This window comes from Diuraphis noxia, unplaced genomic scaffold, assembly GCF_037042655.1.
Source record: "Diuraphis noxia isolate RWA-SAM2 unplaced genomic scaffold, SU_Dnox_SAM2 contig0005, whole genome shotgun sequence".
NCBI classification, from domain to species: Eukaryota; Metazoa; Arthropoda; class Insecta; order Hemiptera; family Aphididae; genus Diuraphis; species Diuraphis noxia.
In genome coordinates, this window is record NW_028301715.1 from 15860694 (window position 1) to 15883870 (window position 23177).

The following is a 23177-nucleotide window of genomic DNA, read 5'->3' on the forward strand; positions in this document are numbered from 1 at the left end:
ATAGAAAAGTTCATGATTATAATTTTTTTTGTTCTGGGTTTATTCTTAATTAAGAATAATTAAGTCGATAACTTATCTGTTTTCTCTGAATTCTAGATATAATCTATAAAAAGCTTTGTTGTACTTTATATATATGACTTTAAAACTTTCACAAGTATATAAAATTAAGATTGGTATACAAACAATGTTTTCAACTTCAGACTTCGGTTGAATATCATTTACGCATTGTTCCAATTATTCCGTGTCTACATTCACGCACAAATACATTTCAAAAAGGTGTTGGTAACTAATATATACATAGAAGGCAGAATTGTATCAATTCCAATCAAATACCAATCGATTGTATAATTTATATTTCTAGATCTCTGATTTTTTTAGATTCTGAACGAAGTGATGAATGTATTGATTTTACAATGATGTGTGTTTTTGTGTGTGTGTACAGCATAACTAGTCGAAATAATGCTTCGATTTCAAACTTTGGGGGTGGTTTCCGATGTAAAAGTGAAGATCCTTGGTGCATTATAGAGGTCAAAAGTAAACATTTCCCTACATTTTTCAAAAAAATCGAGAAAAACAAAAAAAAAAAAAAATGTCAGAAAAACGGGAATTTTTACGCAAAATCAGTTTTCAACCAAATCGATTTTTTTATATGGTTGTAATTCAAAAATTAATCACTGTAAATACTTGAAATTTTCACCAAATGCTTATGGTAGTGCTATCTATATACTGTTTAATTTTCAAAAATGTTTGACTTTTTTTGAGTTATTTATAGACCACTGAAATTTTCGACTTTTTTGAGAATTTTTTTTTGAAGTGTCGGTAAAAAAATGTTGGACGACCAAAAAAACTTGAAATTTTAATACAAGGTTCCTTATGAATTGTTCTTATCGTAGCTAAAAAAAATTAAAAATTTTAAGTCACGATTTTTTTTAATAAGCGTTTATAGTTCAAAATTTTACGAAATCTGTCGAAAATGCGAAAATTTGCAAGTAATTTTGAAGCTGAAAAATCATAAAATTTTTTTTGTTTATAACTAAGGATTAAAAATACAACACTAAGTTTTCCATAAGTTTTTATAGAGTTTTTTAAAGTAGTTATAGAGACAACTCGAAGCATCATTATAGGACAAATTTTAAGTGCGTTTAAATTTTAAATTTTTACGAAATAGTGTAACGATAACGATTTATCCTGAAACGATTTTAAATATTTGTTATTATTCAAAAAGTATAAGTCCTAGATACTTGAAAATTTTACCAGTTATTAGGATTGGCATTTTCTTTACATGATTTAATTTTCAAAATATTTTGACTTTTTTTGAGATATTTATAGACGACTGAAATTTTCAATTTGTCTGAAAATTTTTTTTTGAAGTGTCGATAAAAACTTTTTGGCCCTATCAAAATACTTGAAAATTGAATACAAAGTTCCTCATAAGTTATTCTTATAGTGATTAAAAAATTATAAAAATACATAGGCACAATTTTTTTTTATTAGCATTTGAAGTTCAAATATTGACTTAATGCGTAAAAATTACGGCAATGTTCAAATTATCTTAGATAGAAATTCATAAAAGTTTTTCTTTTTAATTCTAAGATTTTAAAATTTAATACAAGGCTCCTAACATATTTTTACAATAGCAGTTGAAAAATAAAAGAAATATATAGTCACAAATTTTTTTTATAAGAATTTACAGTTCAAAATTTGATTAAATACATAAAAAATACGGTTTTCGACAAAATCGATTTTGATTTTTTATGTAACTTTAAAACGAATGACCATTGATACATGAAATTTTCGCCGAATGTTTATATAAGTACCTATGTTCTATCCACCATGAAATTGTTAAAAAAATTTGACTTAAGTTGAACTATTCATAGGTATATGCAATTTTCAATCATTATTAGTTTTTTTTTAAATTAAAATCGATAAAAATGTATTTTTTGGTAGAAAATCTTGAAAATTTAATACAAGGCTCTTAACATATTATTACAACAGAAGTTGAAAAATAAAATAAATTCATAGTTACAATTTTTTTTTTATAAGCAAAGTTTGAATATTGACAAAATACGTAAAAATCACAAATTATTTTAAGCTAGAAATTAATAAAAAATTTTCTTTTTTAAACTAAGATTTAAAAATTTAATATAAGATTCCTTACAATTTTTTCAATCTTTATCACAAAAAAAATGTACTGGCAGTGCAAATTAAATTTTTATAAGCATTTGAATTTAAAATATTGACAAAAATTCGTCAAAACCATGAATTACGAATGCGAATTATTTTGTAGTTCAAAATTCATAATATTGTTTGTATTTTTATCTAAGGTTATAAAATGCAACACTAAATTTTCCATAAGTTTTGCTTCAAATAGCTATAGAGAAAATTTGAAACGTCATTATAGGAAAAATGTTTTGAGCGTTTGAGTTTTAAATTTTTATGAAATCGCGTAATGATAACGATTTGTCCTCAAACCAGGTATTCGTATATCTATGATAATATAAGGTATTATGAATTATGATAACTACATGATAACTACACTAATTGATTAACCATGCCTTATGCAAAATGCGTCTTAATTGAAAAATCAAATATTTGTTTCAAAATATAATATATGACAATATTTAAATATAATATATTCTAGACTGAGAAATCATCTCCGTTCAGAATCGTTTTTCGTATACAATGATACCTATCATTGCATTCAAATTTAATCCCACCCATTACAGTAACCTACTGTACAGCAGAGCGACATCCACGACTTACCCGCTTTTTTTTTAATTCAAGATAATACAATTTTGATTTTAGGTTAAAAAAACGAATATGCATTTCAATAAAAAGTTATAAAGTTTCAGACCAAAAAAAGTATCTAAACTACAGTTTTTTTTTTAAATCGTTTAAAGTTCAAATTTTTACAAAATTTATCAATATCACAAACATTTGCAAAATTATTTACTATTAGTATTGAAATACTTATATCTACAATTTTTCAATGTACTTTGCACATGATATTTAAATTAATTTTTAAGGTATTTCCTATTTAAGCCACACCCATATTCATACTGTCCTGCAGTGTTTATTGGCTTAAAGTTTTTAAAAATAATAATCATTCATATGATATTTATATAGATATATTATAATTATATTATATTTAATAAAATGTAACCTTCCTGCCGCATGTACTTATTACTTTATATATTAATAGCTATAATATTATAAATACATAATAAAATGTTCTTAGAATGATATAGGCTGATTGTTGTCTTATTTCTGAATCATTTTTCGTATGAAATGATTTATCATAGAATTAAATTAGCCTATTCAATACTATGTTCACTGTGAACCTACATTACAGTAAAGCGGTACCTACTTTCCGACTTGTACTGTTACAAGTTATATAGTATATACATAAGTACTGTTAAAAATATGAAAACTTAACATTATAATGGGAAACAGCTGGTAATATTTGCCAGAATTTATGTGTCACAGTGGTTGTTTATTTTCTTCATTTTTTAAATATCCATCAATCCATATAAATCGATGAACTGTAACGCTTCGCTGAATTGACAAAAGAACTCCGTGCGTCGATTATTACTCATAGTCGCGAGGGTTCTAGTTAATTGTCTTTGCTGACAATGCGCGTCAGCGTCACTGAAAATCCATTAAAAACATCAACAAAATAATTATGAATAATTTAAAAATATAAACGATTTGGTGGCTATAGTTGTGATAAGCTCACTAAAAATCACAAAGTTTGTTTATAATGAAAACTGACTTTAACAAAAAATTCTTATCTCATAGGTTAGGCTATGAAAAGTTTATAATTATTATTGTTCAGAAAAAATTTTTTATATAAACATATACTAGATCAATGGTATAAAGTTAATTTATTATACATAATTGTGTACATGATGTGTTAAAAAAGAATAATAATATTGTGTTCTGGTTCATTACATTTTACATTTCAAGCACTGGCTGAAAAGTAAAAAAAAAATAACACAGTTGGAGAATTAATCTTTCTCTTAAATGTGTCTTGGGAGAAATGTCTCAAAATTACCATATCTTTAGTTACACCCTTTATATATTTCACCCCTCCCTATTTTTGTACAAAATTATTCTGTATTTTGGAAATGAGTAATTATTATACTTGTTTATCTTACTCCAAGTGTTCCCAAAACACCAAACAAAAAATGTCTCTAAAAGTTATTCGGTATTTGTCTCAAAACTACTTATAGGTTACAATCAATGGCCAATTATATATAATAACAAAATATACGATTTGTGTTCGGTTGTGAATACAATGATTCACAAGTTTATTTTATCGATAATTAGTAAAATTAAATTCCGTTCCTAAAGTATTTATTTTTTTTACATTTTTGTCCTAATTATCTATTTTTAAATAAATCAAAAAAACAAAGTTATTTCATCGTTAATAATGTATAATAATAATTGAAGATTAATAACTAATAATTATATACCTGTTTTTAGTAGATTGTGCAAATGTTTTAGCAATTGAAATATGTTGTTAATAATAATTAAGCTTGACGGCCATTTTCACTTAAATAATAATAAAAAAATAATCATCACCTTTAAAAGTGAAAATTTAAAATCATTAATTTTAAGATTTATATTTTATGATCATCTAAACTCTAGATAATTATTAATTTAAACATTTAAAGTGTAGTGCGATACCCTGTATTAATTTTTTTGCCAAAATGGGAAGGAAGACAAAAATGTAATTTTTTTCTTTTTCTTTCTGATAACAAAATATACTACAGTAGTGTAGTGTCAAATTGAATTATTACTACTAGTCAAAGACACGTTGGACAAAAATTTAAGCAATCGTCTGTCGCGTATTTCTCGTTGCGAAATATCTCTATTATCTGCAACAGTAACTATTTTTCACTATTTCTCTCTTTGAACTTTTCTGGTCATAGATTAATGGAATGCTCTGATCGGTCTATGTATTGAACGATTTATGGACACATTATTCAATTACCTCTTAAGCTATAATTTGTTTCTCAGTTGAACATTTTGATTCCAATAAATCGTTAGTGTGTCATTCTTCAGCAATCACAGGACTTTAGAAGAAAATAACTCATATTCTTATATCTTGATAGTAAATTTCCAATCCTTTATACAACACGTTTTTTGTGAATCAATTACAATAATTAATGTAACGATTTCTTAGACTAATAATAAATGTGTAACACTATTCGAATACGTAATAAATTAGATTGCACAACACGTTAAATTGTAATGAACAACATTGATTTTATTTTTAAAATACGTGTAAATTATTTTAATATTTTAAATTAAGTCAAATAACAATAATATAATGTTGAATAAATTATTCGTTGGAGTTTTAAAGCCTAACTTGATTATGAAAATGCATGTATTTGTTTCGTTGTTTTATGACACCGTGGTGTTTACATTGTTTACAAGCAATAGTATCATTTAAAATTAACTAGAATATTATATGGCCTACCATGGTTGTAAAAATTACAAACTACTTTTTTTTACTACAGATAATAGGTTATATTGTATACTATAATATTATCGTTTTAAGTCAATAAATAAATAAAATAAATAATTTTTTTATTTCATGATACATATTTTATAACAATAATTATTACTAAATAAAAAAAAAAAAAATTGATTATTATATTATACTAGGTAATATTTGTTTAGTATTTAAAGTATGATGTGTGGATTATTTATGTGGCTATACATATATTACAAATCCTCATTCGCGTATGATTGCTAAAACTTGACATCGTTTAATTACAGTATTTTCAACTGGATGCCAAAGCGTTACTCCGCCGCCAGTACTCACTACCGTGGGATACAAGGCAAAACAGAGTTATCAGGAAAACTTATTATTTTGCTTTCTTTGCTTTTTCCATCTTCTTGATGGGTTACCGATTAATTTATTAAACTTTGGCAGGACCCTGGCCAAAATATCCTTCCTTTCTTTTTTGAACAGAATAGGTATATATACCGTGATAGGTATATAAGAGTGGAAAGGTGGTGGTTTGGAAAAAAAATAAGAAAAATCGATTCACTGAAAGTGTAAATTAGGGCACAATGGGGTGCTTCTATTACACCACTACCAGTCTTACTCTTCTCGCCGCCATCAACTTGTCTCTAGCATAAGACCCGTTGCCAACAAATCCTTTGTACGGGTGTGTATCAACTCTCCTCCCAATACCACTGTTCCGCATCGAAAACAGTCCTCATTATGTAGTTTCATAGAAAGAATATTCCTCATCGAAATCTATTGTTACCCACATTTAATTTATGTATAAATGCTTTTGAAGTACAAAAAATCTATTATTGAGTATAACTACACACGAAAAATCTCTGTACTACATCAGAGTATAAGTTACGTGCATCTTATACGTATTCATTAATCTGTGATACATGACTATCGTTGTGTCTATTTTTGTGCATCTATTTCAATATTCAAATTATTTGTTATCTTGAGTATACAATTATATTTGCAAGATGTTATATATATTTATGACCGTATATCAATGTAAAGCGTATTCAATACTATATGTAAACATTTAATTATTATTGAACATAATTAAAGACATTTCAAGGCTAAAATTAATATATCCTCATCATTGCACGTCTTGAACTTTAAGTATCAACAAAAATGTATGTGCAAATATATATTTTGTAGAAAATTAGTCTTATGGTACAAAAATAGTTTTTTTTTTTTTGTGGATATGAAATCTTACTATTATAATAGAAAATAATACATGTGATTTTAATTTTACTGTACTTTTTTTTAAACTATAGATAGCCATTAATTTTCAAATATTTTTTGAATATGAAACTTAAATGTGTTTTCAATATATCATTACAATGCATTTTCAAAAATTTATCCCTGTTATAGTTTAAATATTTTAAATAACGAGATATTCTAATCTAAGTATTAAATCGTATTAATAAAAAAACTTTTATTTGTTTACTTTAATGTTTTTAATGTGAAAAATATCTTTTACAAGATAAATTAAATTTCATTTTTATTCCAGTTATCAATATCAATTAATCAAGTTTAATTGTGTAATGTATATTTAAGCTTTTAAAGTTCTTAGAATAAGTGGTATTTGTATTTAGTATTTCTATGAATATTTAATGATCTTGATATAAAATCGAAAATGATCGATGTAATATTTACAAATATTCTGTAACTATTGTCATACTCAATTATTATCATGCATAATAATTAATGTTGTTTGTATATTTTTAAAGATAATATAGTATCATATTATGATATATTTTTTAATTTAAAAACTTATGAGTGTTCAAACTTTCAAATTATTTTATTTGGTTTAACTGGCTTAGTTGCTCATTTGTATAATGCAAAAATAAGTAATTTCACAGGGCATACACACACACACACCATATCATTAACTCTGGTTTCTTATTTTATTAATGTTATCAACTTATGTATAACAGATATATATTTATTTTATAATTGAATAATAAAGGATGTAAAATTTAAAAAAAAAAAGTCAATTTCACTAAAAACGCATCGATTATACACATATTTAATATAAACGTTAATTTCACAAATTATTATTAGAATTTTCTATAATATTAATTATTAATACATATTAATAATAATAATAATAATAATAATAATAATAATAATAATAATAATAATAACAATAATCATAATTTCATATATTTACGAGCTGTTAAACTTTCAAAATCGCAATATATTCAAAGGACATTGCAAAAACAAAACAGTAAAAATTTATAAAATATGCCTTAACAGCTTTTCAGTTGATATAATTATAGTTCGGTTGGTTAAAAAGATGTCTCGTGTGTATTTATAAATATATAGAAGCATACGTCTAAGTGTTGGGTATTACATGATATTGGCGGCGGCTACTGTAAATTTGTGGTAGCGGTATAATATGCTGTGTTGGTAGTGTTGGTGATTGTGGTGCTAGTAGTGGTGGTAAAAAGGCAATTGTCAAAGGCGACATTAATTCCCCTCCGAATATTTTATTAGACGCTTTTTTTTTTTTCATTTTCACGCTCTCGCTATTGGCCAGTATATATTTCAAAAGCATCCTGCCCTGATGAAAGAGAAAAAGAATCCTTTTATTTATAATAAAGGCGGATGAAAGTTTGTCTGGTGTAATTTGTGTGTGTTGGAGATAGAGAAATGGCCAAAGAGAAAAACTTTTAAGGTATTCAGCGTTAAATGCGATTTATATGTTAGATAGCATTTTATTGTATGAAAGGCTCCTTGCCACCACAGTCACCTGAACTATAATATTATCTGTTCTTATCGGATACCGGGGATATTCTAGACTAGGATTTTCTGACTTATTAGTACTTTTATCATGTGATTTAAAGGATAAAATTTGTATAGTAAGAGATCATTATTATTATTATTACTATTATTAAGTTCCAGCGTCCACCTGCAGGTAACCATCAATCCCAGGCCATTGTCAGACCACGTCATCTAAGCTTCCTATAAACGAAACATTCTTGTCCTTTATTTACTTTTTTCTCGGTTATGGCAAACAATGGCTATACGGTTCACCGATATATGTATAGTACCTATTCTGATTTTCTGAAGCCACACTATTACCAAAACCTTCACCAATTTCTTGTCCTCTATCGTATGTCTATCAACCTCGTTTTGTAAAAACTAATAGCAGATTTTTCGAAAAAAAAACAATAAAAATAATTGTTGAATGTAGATTATTAAATCAAGATGTTTTTTAAGAAGTATTTTACAAAAATTAAAAAAAAAACCTTCATTATGTATTTTGTCATTAATTCTGTTCAGTGATTTTGTGACTACATAAAATATTTAAGAATAAATTAGCCAATGTTAATTACTTGATTGCATTTATGTATTTCAAACCATTTATTTTATATATAGACATTTACATAAAATGTAATTTGCTATTTTTATGTAATTTATATCATATTTGAGAACAAAAAACATTTCATATTTATGATTTTAAATTGTATAGGTATCTAAAAAAAAAAAAATAATGGCTTAAATAATTTTTTTAATTATAATATGGTGATATCATTATACAACCTAAGTATTTTGTGTACGCGTGATTATGTTATATACTAAAATATATTATATAATATATTTTATGGTGATAAATATTTTACCAATATAGCCTATTACCGAATACCTATACATTATGAACTCAGAACAAACTATTATGCTAGTAAGTTGCTTCTAGCTCCATAATTAGCATTTTAGTATTCAAAATGATCGATCCAAAAGTTTTGAATTCTCTTTGATATTTGATGGGAATATATAAAATATGAAATCTCTTCACTAACTTCGAAAAACTATTATTTTTACATGAAACTTTTATATTTACGGGCACAACATAAAATTGCTTTAATAAAATATTGTATTCCCCAAAATGGTTTATATATATAGCTTATAATGTAGTTAACTGAAAAAGAAAATATGTAGGTATAATGTAAATTGAAAATGTAAATGATCTTATCCCTTTAAACACTTTGTTTACTTCCATTTAATATTTTGTTGATTCAATTTAAAACAAACTCTGAACTCGGTGCAAGACAGTAATGGAAGTATTATGAACTATTTTTAATTAGAATGAAACTATAATTTAATAAAGCGTTAAAAAAATAAATAAAATGATTTTGAGGAAAAGTCTATTCTTTAAGTTCACCAAAAAAATGGCAAAGATGTTTTCAAAAATAAGTACTTGTTCCTATACATTATTTATACAATTGGTTTTTAATTTACCATTTTATGAAAAGAATTGATAAACGTAATAAATGCCTCACAGAGTACATTTAAGGTGTCCTGTATATGCTCACGTTCACTTATATAAATGCAACGTGTATTTTTTGTAATCGATTTTCACTTTTTGAAAGTACCTTCTTCATAAAAAATTCTAAAACATAAATTACCAATCGGTAAAATCAATCGCTCTGATCAGAATCAAAAGCACTATAATATTTTTCAAATTTTCAATCACATAAAGAACATTTCATATACCTAGGTAATGATAAGCAATTGAGCAACAAGTTTTATTTTACGAAGTAGACTTAATTCTAATCTCTTATATTATTATAATTATTATTATTTATTGTTCTTTATTAACATCGTCTGATTCGTCTGTAATGGCTGTTAGTTACATTTTTTCTCTTATATTAGGTTGTATAATTTGGTATTTTTTTTAAACTTTAAAATTAGTGTGCTGGTGTCCGCTTCTAGTCCGAGTGCTGAGTCTGAGATGTTCACTAAGTTTAGGTTGCTTATTTCGTCTGTGTATTGGCGGAATTTTGTAGTTATGTGGTTGACTGAGAGTACAGTTCCACAATAATTGAACCGGCTTGATTTCTCTAATATTGTTATTTTTATCTTCTAATCAGAATAAGTGTGTAGTAATATCTAATACTTAATAGTACATTTTATAAAACAAAAATACGTGTGCTTGTTGTGGAATACTCGCACATTGTAGCTTTGTATATTATGATCAATGTACCTACATCATATTATTTTTTTTATTGACTCGACTGTCGGTGATCGTTGCAGGAGAATGAACGTGACGGGATTTTGGAACGATTTGCCGGATGATGAGCACAGGGCGTGTGGGGCCAGAGTGACGGTGGGCACGTATTACGTGCTGTTTGCAGACGTCGTGCACGGCCGATTTGTAGCCAAAGACAGACAAGGCGCGTTGGTCGAGTGGACAGACGGCAACGAAAGGGCCGTGTGGCACGGACTTGGTGAGTAGCACACAATGTGATAAACATAATAATATTAATATGGAATGATAAATTATTTATATATTATTTTGTAAGGCGTACCTATACGTAAGAAAACGTATATTTTGTTATTGTATAGTAAAAATAACGTAATGAGATTATAAACCAGCGATTGGATGATATGAATTAGCGTAAAAATTTATGGTCGAGGTTTATATACCTATATACTAAATTAGTTGTAATTCATTCTACAACCAATCTTACAAGTGCGTACTCGATATTTTTCGCCACAAGGAAAGTCTATGAATCATAAATTAATTTTTGTTAATAAAGATAACGAAGAAAACGAAAAATCGGTCTGCAGAAACAAAAAATGTGTATCCAGCCCAAAAGCATATTTTATATTAATATATTATTTTTATTTTCACAGCGTATCTAGCATAATTCTTAAGTTTTTTACTTTTTTGAATGACAACCTAGAGTTTTAATTTCATATTCCAAAGCAGAATATTTTTCTAAGTATTTTGATACGTAAAAATCGAATTTTGGACGAGTAGTTTATGAGTTATAAGTATTTAAAGTTTAGTTTGGCGGAGTGGAGTGGTACGGGGTTACCCCGCAAAATGTTTGTCCATTACTCCGCTTGTCTAAACTTAAAATACTTATAACTCATAAACTACTCGTCCAAAATTCGATTTTTACGTATCAAAATACTTAGAAAAATATTCTGCTTTGGAATACAAAATTAAAACTTTAGGTTGTCATTCAAAAAAGTAAAAAACTTAAAAAAATATAAGGATAAAAAATATTAAAATACATAATTTTTTAATAAAAACGTTGTTTTTTTAACAACATGAAACTTTGTAAAAAAATATTTTCAAAAACATTGATATTTTTTGAAATAATGAGTGGTTCATGATAAAAAAATCACCCTGTATATTGTATATTTATGTATGTTTATATTATAATGGTCATGTATGGATACGTGCAACAAAAATGTTAATTTGCTTTGGTATCAATATTAAATACAGAGTTATGTGAACAAAAACATGTGCGAGTACATTTTGACCTATCTTTGTGTAAGCCTCGATCGACAGTATCAAAAACTGTTTTTTATACAAAAAAGAGCGAAACTGGAAGTCAGGAGTAAAAATGAATCTTTACCATTTGTATACGTTGTCATTAAACAACAATTCATCACTTATTGGTTTCCAAATATTATTATACGTATTCGGTATTACATCGGTAAACAAAAAAAAAAAAATGTTATTTTTTGGTGGGAATGGAGGGGGGGTCGGGGTTATAAATATTTTATAAAATTATTTCCGTGTGCACTGTGTATGATAAATAATCAAAAATTGCATAATGGTATGGATGTACCATTCTATGTCCCTGCGAGAGTAATACATTTTAATTTAACTGTAGAAGATCTATTAACTTAAAGCCGCCGTTTAATAACTAGTATAGGTTGTATTGTTGTAACCTTATTATGATATGTTTCTTTCGGCTACCTACAAAACATATTTACTATTTAGTATATTAAAAATATATCGTAAATATTACGTTCGTGTATTGAATCTATAACACTAATCTACTTATTTCATACACTATGACATATAGTGAATTTTATTTTTCATAATAATTATTGGTCAATTTTCCTCTGAATTTGGTAAAAACTATTTTTTTTACACCGTCCCCAATTATTTGATTGAATATTATAAACCGCATATACGCAATTCAATTTTTTGTTTAAGATTGATAAATGCTGATTCAAATAGTATCGACTATAGGTATCGTAATAAAATAATTAATGAAGTTATACTACAGTCTGGTGATTTATTCGAATATTATTAATATGTTTACATTGATAAAATTGGCTCAAATTATTAAATGAGTTTTAAAAATCAAAAATCAATTCCTATCGAATAGTCCTTTATAAATAAGATTATGTGTAACCACTACCTGGAGAGAAACTGTACTTAGATACTACACGGATGTAAAATGTTTCGCTTGGTTTTGTTTTATATAAGTATAAGAGATAAGAGACTCGTAAGGGTATAGAGTGTTGAACGTGAGTACGATGCTAATTTTAAAAATCGTACAATGCCCGGAGTAACTTCCCATACCATCGAAATTGTTTTTCACTTCAGTCACCATGACACTAGAAACCTAAGAAGCTTCCGTTGATCGGATTTGAGTAGGTTTGCATATAATATAACTCTATATCCGTCACGTTCTATGTCATCGTCAAATCGAATTGTTTGATTTAGCACCAACATCATCATTATTATCGCCGCGCTGTTTGATACAACTTAGCTGTTAGATGAAAGTAGAGAACGTATAACTATTGCATAGGCCAATGAATTATATTTATTGAGATCAGTAATTCACATAATATGACGCTACGATATTTTCTGGGTCTAGTATAATATAAAATATTCCATATTAAATAATATGTTGTCTATATCTGGAACCAATAACGTACAATATAGGCATATATTATAGGGGTTGGCAGTCGCCAGAAGACAGTTTTTGCAAGCTTATTTGGCGTAGTTAACGGGGTAACGATGTTTTATATTCGACTCACACTATATATGTATTTTTCTGGACTAATGTTTTTCACTCTGTCCACATAAAAGTCCTCTCGCATTTCACAATGTAGACCGACAGAATTAAACCACGTTATTCGGACCATTGATCGTTACTAACACTTTTCCGTATATATATATATATTATATGTTTAGAATTAATAGAGAGATCTGGACAATTTATGTTGATCATAGTCAATGGACAATGAAAAAAAATTCATCCGCATAATGGTCACGGTCTGAGTTGAGGACACGAGAGGAAAAATTACTTTTTCTTCCGTCGTCGTATGTAGTTGTAGTGAGTTGTAACAATTCAATATTTTAGGAAATAATATGTATACAATAAACAGCGCAGTTGTAGAATCGTATTTAGTCATATAGGTACTAAATATTATATTATATGTAAAAAATCTATGTTTTGTTTTTATTTTGAAGTTTATGAATTCTTTATCTTTTTTAATATTTCTCATGTAAGTTGTATGAAGAGGGCTAATGTAATTTAATACTTCGTCTCAGTTTAATTATATTTTATGTAGTTGAGGTATACGTATATAATATAATACAAATAGCACAAACATTATAGGTATAGTTAAAGCTTTCCATGAAAATAATGTGGTTCATAACATCGTAGGCGTAATTATTTGTTATTTTTATTGGATTTTTATTTGCCCATGTATAATATTAATTACTCGTCAAACAGAATGGCCTATTTTCTCAATTGCTGCAGAAAATTTGAATATAAGGTTGTTGAAAAATGGTTTCATGTAGGTACATGTTAGAAATATTTTGTCAGATCTTAATTTCAGTTAGGTATGATACTCTACATTGTTATCATAAAAAAAAATATATTATCCTTCTTTTCTTACCATTAGTATTAGATAGGATCTGGAACTGTTAGAACCAATAACATTGGTAAAGAATTTTTTTCGAATTTTGAAATGTTTTTACGTCTTTTATGAAAATCGGTATCTATACAATTTTTTTTTGTATGCGAGGCCAATTGAACTGGCTTAGTGTTTTGAATTTAACTTGATTGTCAATGTTTATATTAGTAAACTCAGGCTCAGAATTAGCAATTACATAAAACAATAAATATTTTTATTTCTTCACAGTGTAACATATTGTCTATTATCATTGGTGTCGAGTGAGGTCGAAAGTAAAGAACGATTGGTGCGTTTAGATTGTATATTGTTGTTTATTATTTTACATTTTTTGATCATATTTTTTACGACTTGGTCGTTAATTATTTTAATAAACATCATGGCGAGGAAAACTTTAGAAGCACTGTTATTCAGCATAATTATTTTGTACTCGTATTATCTTAAACCAAAGGTCAAGTACGTACATAGGCGTCTTGGTTATTGAGATACAATAACTTCGATAAATATGCTCTATATTCTATAATAATATAATTATTAAAATTAAAACAATTAATATTCTCCTTCCTTCAGCGGTGATTGACGATTTCATGATATAAACTGAATAGTTTTCGATAATTATGAATTCATATCGATTGATGTAGGTTCGAGAAATATATTTGTCGAGTTTAAGGGAACTTAGAGACTTAGGAACTAATAAAGTTAACGTTATAGAGAAATAATGATACCATGTGTGTGTTGTTAGCTGTTCACACGGCTCTGTTTTTAAACTTTGAAACAAAATTTCTTTGCACACCCAAGTAATAAATAAAACTGATAAATTAGTAACATCATTTTTCTACAAGGATGTTATAATATTTTTAAAGTGATAATTATTGTATATTGGAGGATTGGTCCTTATAAATTATGACCACAAAAAACATTATAATGATTTAAAATATGTTTTCTTACTTCGTATCATAATCATTCATACTCATTATACTAACATCTTAATTTTTATACATTGTGATAGTTTTATATTGAAACATGTTCATAAGGAATAAAAATCTAAAAATTAAAAATATACAGACTAATATAGTGACAATAACTTTTGTATTACTCAACAGTGTAATTTAATGAAATAAGTAATTAACTATGATAGAAAATTATTATTATATTATTCGTACAACAATGTTTTACTACCATTTCAACACAGATTTAAATTGAATTGAACCACAATGAGAAACACCAACAAATACGGTTTAAAATTCAAGTAAATGAATAAAAATGAATTGTAGAAATGACTTAACAATTTCTGTATGCAATACTTATTCGGCCCCGCATACGATAAATAATTATTACAAAAACAAATGTTTTGGGTTTCATACTTACATATATGTTATATCATGTATATTATTTGCAGGTATAGTGTAGTTGTTTATTGGATTTATTGTTTAATTAAACCCTTTTGTATCTAAACGCTATGTAAAGTATTCACTATTCCGCCACGGTGTTCATGTTCAAAACCATGTTATTTTTGTAGAATAACAAATTTTGACGTAATGTGTATTTCACAATGTTACGAGAAAACAATAAAAACACACAGCATGCCATATTAAAATTTAATACATAGTCCTTTAATAATAAAATATGTTAGTTGAGTTTGCTTCTGTATATATAGCAATTAAACGTACATGGTTTTTATGGAAAGTTTTTGTTAAAAAAAAATAATTTTATTTAATTATTATATACCACAAAAGGAATGTATATATGTTGTTGTTTTTTTTTAATAAATAATTTTTTCAGATATCTTAGTAAAAAAAATACAATTTCACAAACCAAATTACACCAGAAATTATCACAACAACTATAAACTTGTTTCTATTCGCATAAGCTTTACCTTACCTACATTAATTTTTGATAAAAAAAACATTTTGATTTTGCATAATATCCACTTTAAATGTTCTCAAAGTAAACAATAGTAATACATTTTATTTTTTAAGGAAATATTTCCCAATCAATTTTTAGCCAAATTATGATTTTAGCTTTTTTTTTAAAAAAAAAGTTATAGTTGAACTTCTGAGATCAAATAGAGTCAGAACTCAAAAGAACCTTGTTGAATAGTTCGTCGTCATATTAACAAACCTTTGATGTTGTACTCATATTTGTTTTTTATGCTAGACAAATACATATTATATAAGAAAGACAATGTTATTTACATCGTGTTTTATCTTTTGAGTGCAATAATAATACTACATTTTTTCATTAAATTCCGTAAGCTATGCAAAAAAATATTGTGTTGCTTAATGAATTATTGATTAATTGTTAACTTTATAGTTTAGTTCAACAAGTACATAATTAAATTAGTTTTAGTTAACAATATATTATTTAATTATTTTTCTTATTATTTTTATTTGTCTCTTTATATTCAGATTGATAATAGAATATCAAATCTTATTTATTTGATAAAAACGTATATACCACTTAAACTCAATAACTTAACAGTTTATATAATAGGTAATTTAAAAAGTTCACGAAAGCATTAAAAATTAATTTATAAAATCGCACCATGTAAAATAAGATTCTATTAGTATTTAGTACACTTACAACTTATTTAATTATTCGTGTTGTAAATTATTACACATAATCATTAAAAAAAGGTTTTCAAACTTTAAGCTTTATGTGATGGCATAAAACTGACAAAATAATGTTCTAAAAGTACTTCATAAAAATTCTAATGCAATCATAGCGGGTAATATTATATTTTATTGACAGAACATTGATATGCTGATAGATTTTAAATATGGTAAATGAAAAAAAAAGTGTATATTTGATTCACTTAACCTATTGAACTGTTTAATTTGAATTTAACTCCGTTTTAAGTAAATTTAAGTACATACATTTTACAAATTAAGCTTGAATTTCACACAAATAACCAATTTTGTAAGTAAATTTGTTTCTGAAATGTTAACAATAAGTATACATATACTAGGTGATGGGTTATTGTTAAAAAGTTTTAAAAGTGTTTTGCTTAGTTAAATTAAAGCAGAGGATCTGATATAACTTATAATAAAATTATAACAAGTCTAAATAGGTACGTGAACTTCAAAACAGTCTGATTTTGAAATCCAAGCTTTGAATTTATATTTACTATATTAATAATAAATTTAGTTATGATTTTCAATATTGTTGTTACTATCTTTAAGTCATTGTTGTATCAAAGTGGTATTATAAACTGTTTTTTAACATACAACGTTATTTCTTTTCTACTTTGTTATTGATATTATCTCAAAAATATACTTCAAAAAATAAGTATCATGAAAGTTTTATTCGCGTAGAAAAAAATAGTACTCCAGACGTTAATCAATAATTTAGTAAAGGAAAAAATTTCCAATATAATACTTTTTAAGTACCGAATTATTCAACACTTTTGATTAATTTTATGACATGATATTTATAATTAAAATTGAATCTACTCCATTATGTGTAGGAAATGTAATAGGTATACTCTTATATTATTGAAAATTTTTGCGATAACCAATGGTATAAAATGAGAAATTTGTGTATATTAGATTTTTCTTTTTTTAATTTGGTTTTTAATGTATTTAGTTAAACCAAGTTTCATTAAACCGACACAAATGTTCAGTGAAATGATAAATCTAATTAAACTTTCACGTTCGCATCGATATTTGTGGTTGATAATTTATTTTTTACGTTGGATTTAAAAACATCTTCCGCCTGGTTGATTTATGATTTTCAAAACTTAAATCAAAAATTAATCCCGATCGTGTATCCTACATGATATGCTACATAATATATGTTCAGTTCGAAATAGTATTGTACAATATTTTTATATCATCAAAAGAAACAATTGATTGCAAAACATTTTTTTAAAGCAAACTATTGTTTTTATTTTGCACATTTTTCATATAATGATATACATAAAATAATTTACACTTCATACGTTACATAATCACAATAAGGACTTAAACGGAATCATACAATTTTTTTTTTAAATAGCTCTAAATTGAAAAAAAAAATCAATACGAATGTTAAGTATTTTGTTTATTTAATAATGTGACATAATTATTTTCAAATATTTGTTTTTACAGAGGGTTAACCATAAAATGAAAATATAAATTTGAAATCACATAATAATATAATTATTACACCAGAGCAAACTTAATGTTTTAAAAATGTTTGAACTGAAGACTCGACAACGATTTTAATTATATAATATGCATGTTATTAAACACGATGTTAATGTATAAAATATTCTTCCTTTGTTCCGTTGCATACGACTTCAGTCGCTCACCATTGTTATCCACAGTGTACGAGTATAGGATTGTTCCAAGTGCTCTTAATCACCCGTGATAGACGAGAAGAGTTACTAATTAAAAATTACTTATTTTATATAGGTGCCCTACTTAAAATTATAAAACATCTTTTATCTAAACACAATACTTATCATACACTAAAGTTACTATCATTACTACCCACAGATTACAATGATATGAAAAAAAAAATATTATGGGCGGGTTGATATAATCGTCGTATCGTCATTGTTAACTGTTCAGCAGCGCCAGACGTCGTTTCTAGTCCGTCGTAGGTATTATAGTGCACTTTTTCGTTTTAATATTCGCGCATAAAAGAAAATATATAAATTATATGTTAATAGTGAATACTAATGTTAACTATAAAGATATTAATTCACATTTCAATAAAATAATATAGTAAATAAGTAAAAACACACTCTTGTATAATTTTAATAGTACGAATATAAATATATTAAATATTTTAAAATTTGCATTTTACAAACAAATTTAATAAACATGAAAATGCACCTAAACAATTTCATTTGGTTACGAAAGTCCTACTTTATACCAAGTCTAATTTTGATGCTAGAACTATTTCCATTTTAGATTTTTGTACATAAAATCTGTTACAAAATTTTCAAACATAATTTTTTTAAACTTATTGATATATAAGATTGCTATAATATACCTACTTTTAATAATTAGGTAAAATAATAACATCTCTGAAAGTTCACACTTGTGATTGCTTTAGGTTATGTAATATATCTACAATAAGGGTTGTTTAATTATTTTATTGTAGCTAAAACTGCTCGTTCCATGTATCCTCTGCAGTGTCCAATCGTTTAAGGTTTGGGCAAATTGAGCACGCTTATTTTGTATGTAAGGTTGGTTTAAAAATGAATAATTACACGACCAGTATGATATTATAATTTATAATTTAATCTTAAATATCGCCCAACTGTCACAGTTGCAACGGGTTTATAGTTTATTTAAATAAAAGATAAAAAAGAAATAAACATCATGGAGTTTAAAAAAAAAAAAGGACTTATATACAAAATGCCAATGTTTTAAATTGTTACCGAGGTAAACATAAATCACCAAAAATAAACAAAAATTAAAAAATGTATTTCACTTAATTTTTTCTTCTTATTTTTGTGCTCATTTATAGCAAAATATCCAATGGCTAATGAGTAATTATAGTACTGAACTCAAATTTGTTATAATTTAATGTGTAGTGGTATTATAAAGTGATAAATGATAATGAACATTATAGAAATTGGTAAATTAAATAGATATTCGATATTTCGATGTATTATGAAATTATGATCACATATGTTAATTTCTTGTTTATAAATAAAAATGTTACCCAATAAAGTATAAAACCATTGGTATAATTTATATGATATTTATATTTATAATGATTTTCGCAAGAAACAAATCGTTATTAAAAGTAATTTACGGTTCCCACCAGATAATTATTTTATATCGTTCACCGACGACACGTCCGCTGATATTTATGTGTATTTATTTGTTGTCATACACTATATTATAAGGACCTAAATAAAAAATGTGGACTTATTTAAAAATTTAAATACACTCGAAGACCTATATCGAAAAGACTGTAAAATGTAATGTGTTCCTGGGTGCAGGGGACATGTATAAATGGATTTTACAGAAAATTAAATTCTTAAAATTACCAAGGGGATTGCCCATTGGGGTGTTTAAAATGTATTTCTTCTTGAGTATGGTTTTTATTCCAATATTTTTTTTTCTTGTACTCATGAAGATTTAAATGTTGCGTTCTTGAACGTTTTTAATTCGGATGAGCATACATTTTTAGGATGAACAGTGAACATGAATTGATATGAATATTATTATTAATGAAGTTATAATTTAGCAAATGAGTTGTTAGTCGTCCCACAAAATAAACTATAAGAAATCAGACTTGACACGTTTAAATGAACGCTCATCATTTTTATTTGCTTCATAGTTGTTCATAGTTTCATACATAAAATAACCGTGTAGAATATTACACAATATAATATACAATACGTTGTAGTAAAATTACATGTATGAAACATTGTATTATTAATTAAACGTGCGTATTTAATAAACAAGAATAATATTTATCAAATTAATCTATTTAAAGTTTTTTTTTTTTTAATATTATTTTTAAACTCTCAACCTTTAAGTTTTTCAGATTTTCTATATTATATTCATTGTACATTAATATTCTGAAATGGTTAACATGGTGTAATAATTATATCGGAACTTTTTAATTGAAATATTTTTATCTTAATATTTATGAATTGAAAAATCCATTGATTTATTTTACAACAGCCAAACTTGTCTTTAAAAATATCATTCAATATAATATTTGACAGTTTTCTTTTGTAAAATTCATTTTTTTTTAAATTCATTTATATAATTTGTAAGTCTCACTATACTTATACTTATTTAATAGAACATTAATTATTAAAATGTTGAAGATGAAATAGTTGATTAAAAATGCATTAACTATAAATACAGTCCTTCTAACTTTTCTGGTAATGTGAGTTTTCCAAATTGTATATACCTTTTCTCTGAAAGTAATGTGGGTTGCAAAATTTATAAATTAGGTTTGATTCATTTTCGATCATAGGATTTTTCAGTGATAATTGTATAGTGCTTAAGTTTATTGTTAGAATAATTTTAATATGAAAAAATTTAAAGAAATTATTTTGTTTTTAACAAATTGTTATTCAATACTTAATGTACACTGTACACTGTACACTATTCCAAAAATTAATTCACATACTTAAATGTTTAAATTTTATAGTTTTTAAAGCTTAAACTAAAGTCGTGATAATGCATATTAAAGCCTAATTGAAAAACATTTTTTTTCCAAGTAAATTATTTTATTCTGCGAAAAAAATTCCGTCTTTAATCAATATTTTATAATTTATTACGGGTATTGTGCAATACAAATTATAACATTAAGAAAAACTTTAATTGGTTTATCATTTGGGGGTGATGGGTGTCTTTAAATTCGAACTTTCTCTTTTACATCTTGCAAATAATACTCTATTAAAATATATATTTTCATATATATGTATAGAAATATATAACTGAATAAAATGTACGTATATGTTAAAGTTTAATCTGCGGACATTTTTAACAACGAAAGTCATTATTTTAGTCAGTATTTTAAATGCATTTATTATATGCCTATGGTCATACGACTGTTTAGTGTGTAGAACTATTATATTATTATCCACCATATAACAGTATTATATTATACAGTTGTTTAAAGTTTTATATTATTTTTTCTATTGTCAAATCTGCATATGGATACTATGTAATGTAATGCATTTAATTATTATTTAAATATTGTATTGAACTCGTCGTATCTTCCTCAATTTAAAACCGTGAGAAAATTTTGCTCAGAGAACAAAGTCAGATAACGATTTACCAATCGTGACGATGCCTTAAATGTATTCGAATAATCAATATTTCTTTCATACGCAAACATTTCAGAATAACAGTGAAATACATTTTACGAGAAATGTGAAAAATACCGTGGAATCGTAATAAACATAATATATCGTATAGGTATACTATATTATACCACGAAAATCGGACGGATATTATCGACATTTTGCATTCACATATAAAGGGTATATAGTGTCACAACTTAACGGTCTTCTGTTCGGGGTGAAATATATTTCGACGGGCATCGTTGTCGTGTAGCGATCGGATGTATCGCCTTGTTACACGCTGGGTTGGTAAATAATATCATTAATTTACCCGTTACCTCCGACGACGTTCGAAAACGGGCATTAAGCTGCAGTACCCGCGGCGGTGGTGGCGGAAGAAACCGAGACAATTGAAACACCAGACGGTGAAGCTGTAGCAGTGCAGTATTATAACTGATGAACGTATACATATATACACCGAGGGTGGGTAATCAAACTTAAACTGTCGCGACCGATTTAAATACATCAGTGAGTCGTAGGGTGCGGTGGTTGCTGCACGGATCTCTCTAAATCAGAGGAATTCATTTGTTGTGTGGGGGGGGGGGGGCGTGGGATGGGAAACGGCAGCAATACTGCAGCAGGATATGCGCCGCCGTCACCACTGCCAGATACACTGCACACTGCCAACGAAATAACCTTAGGTGTATTGGATTATAGCCAGGCTAATCGAACTATGTGCGAGTTGGCTTCGAAACTGCAAATGAGCTCAGCCGCCGCGCTCATCGCCTCCATGATTCTCGTTAGGTATAGCGGCGATTTTCGGCTATTATTATTATTATTATTATCATTATTATTATTACAAGTCTGAGACCGAGAAGTTCCAGCAGATAACCACACGGCAGTGTAAATCTCTGATATCTACATGGACCTAAATTAGATTGTTGATTGTGTGTGTGTTTTGTCGTAACGATTATTGTGTTTGAAATACTTTGAATACATATACATATATGTTTTGGTATAGTGTGATTGGATAGTGACGATTAAGTAAATCCAAACTAACTAGTGAGTTGGTACATGTGAGAACGGTACAAGTTCAATCAGTTGGGTTTATCTAAATAAAGCCTGGTGTAGAAAATTATCCCATCGACAATTATTCGTAACCATGCTGAAATTTGAACACATTGCCGTACTATTTAATCTTAAAAATTAAAATATTAA

The 23177-nt window shown here is 26.6% G+C and overlaps 1 protein-coding gene across 2 annotated transcripts in view; it reads left to right on the forward strand.

The window, feature by feature from the left end:
* Positions 1-23177, forward strand: part of LOC107161914 (uncharacterized) — a 147375-nt gene that overhangs the window by 26979 nt on the left and 97219 nt on the right. For both annotated transcript variants that reach the window (XM_089229403.1, XM_015508530.2), the window contains exon 2: positions 10571-10764. In XM_089229403.1, coding sequence (XP_089085529.1) covers positions 10571-10764 — 194 coding nt within the window. The remainder of the gene's footprint in view (positions 1-10570; positions 10765-23177) is intronic.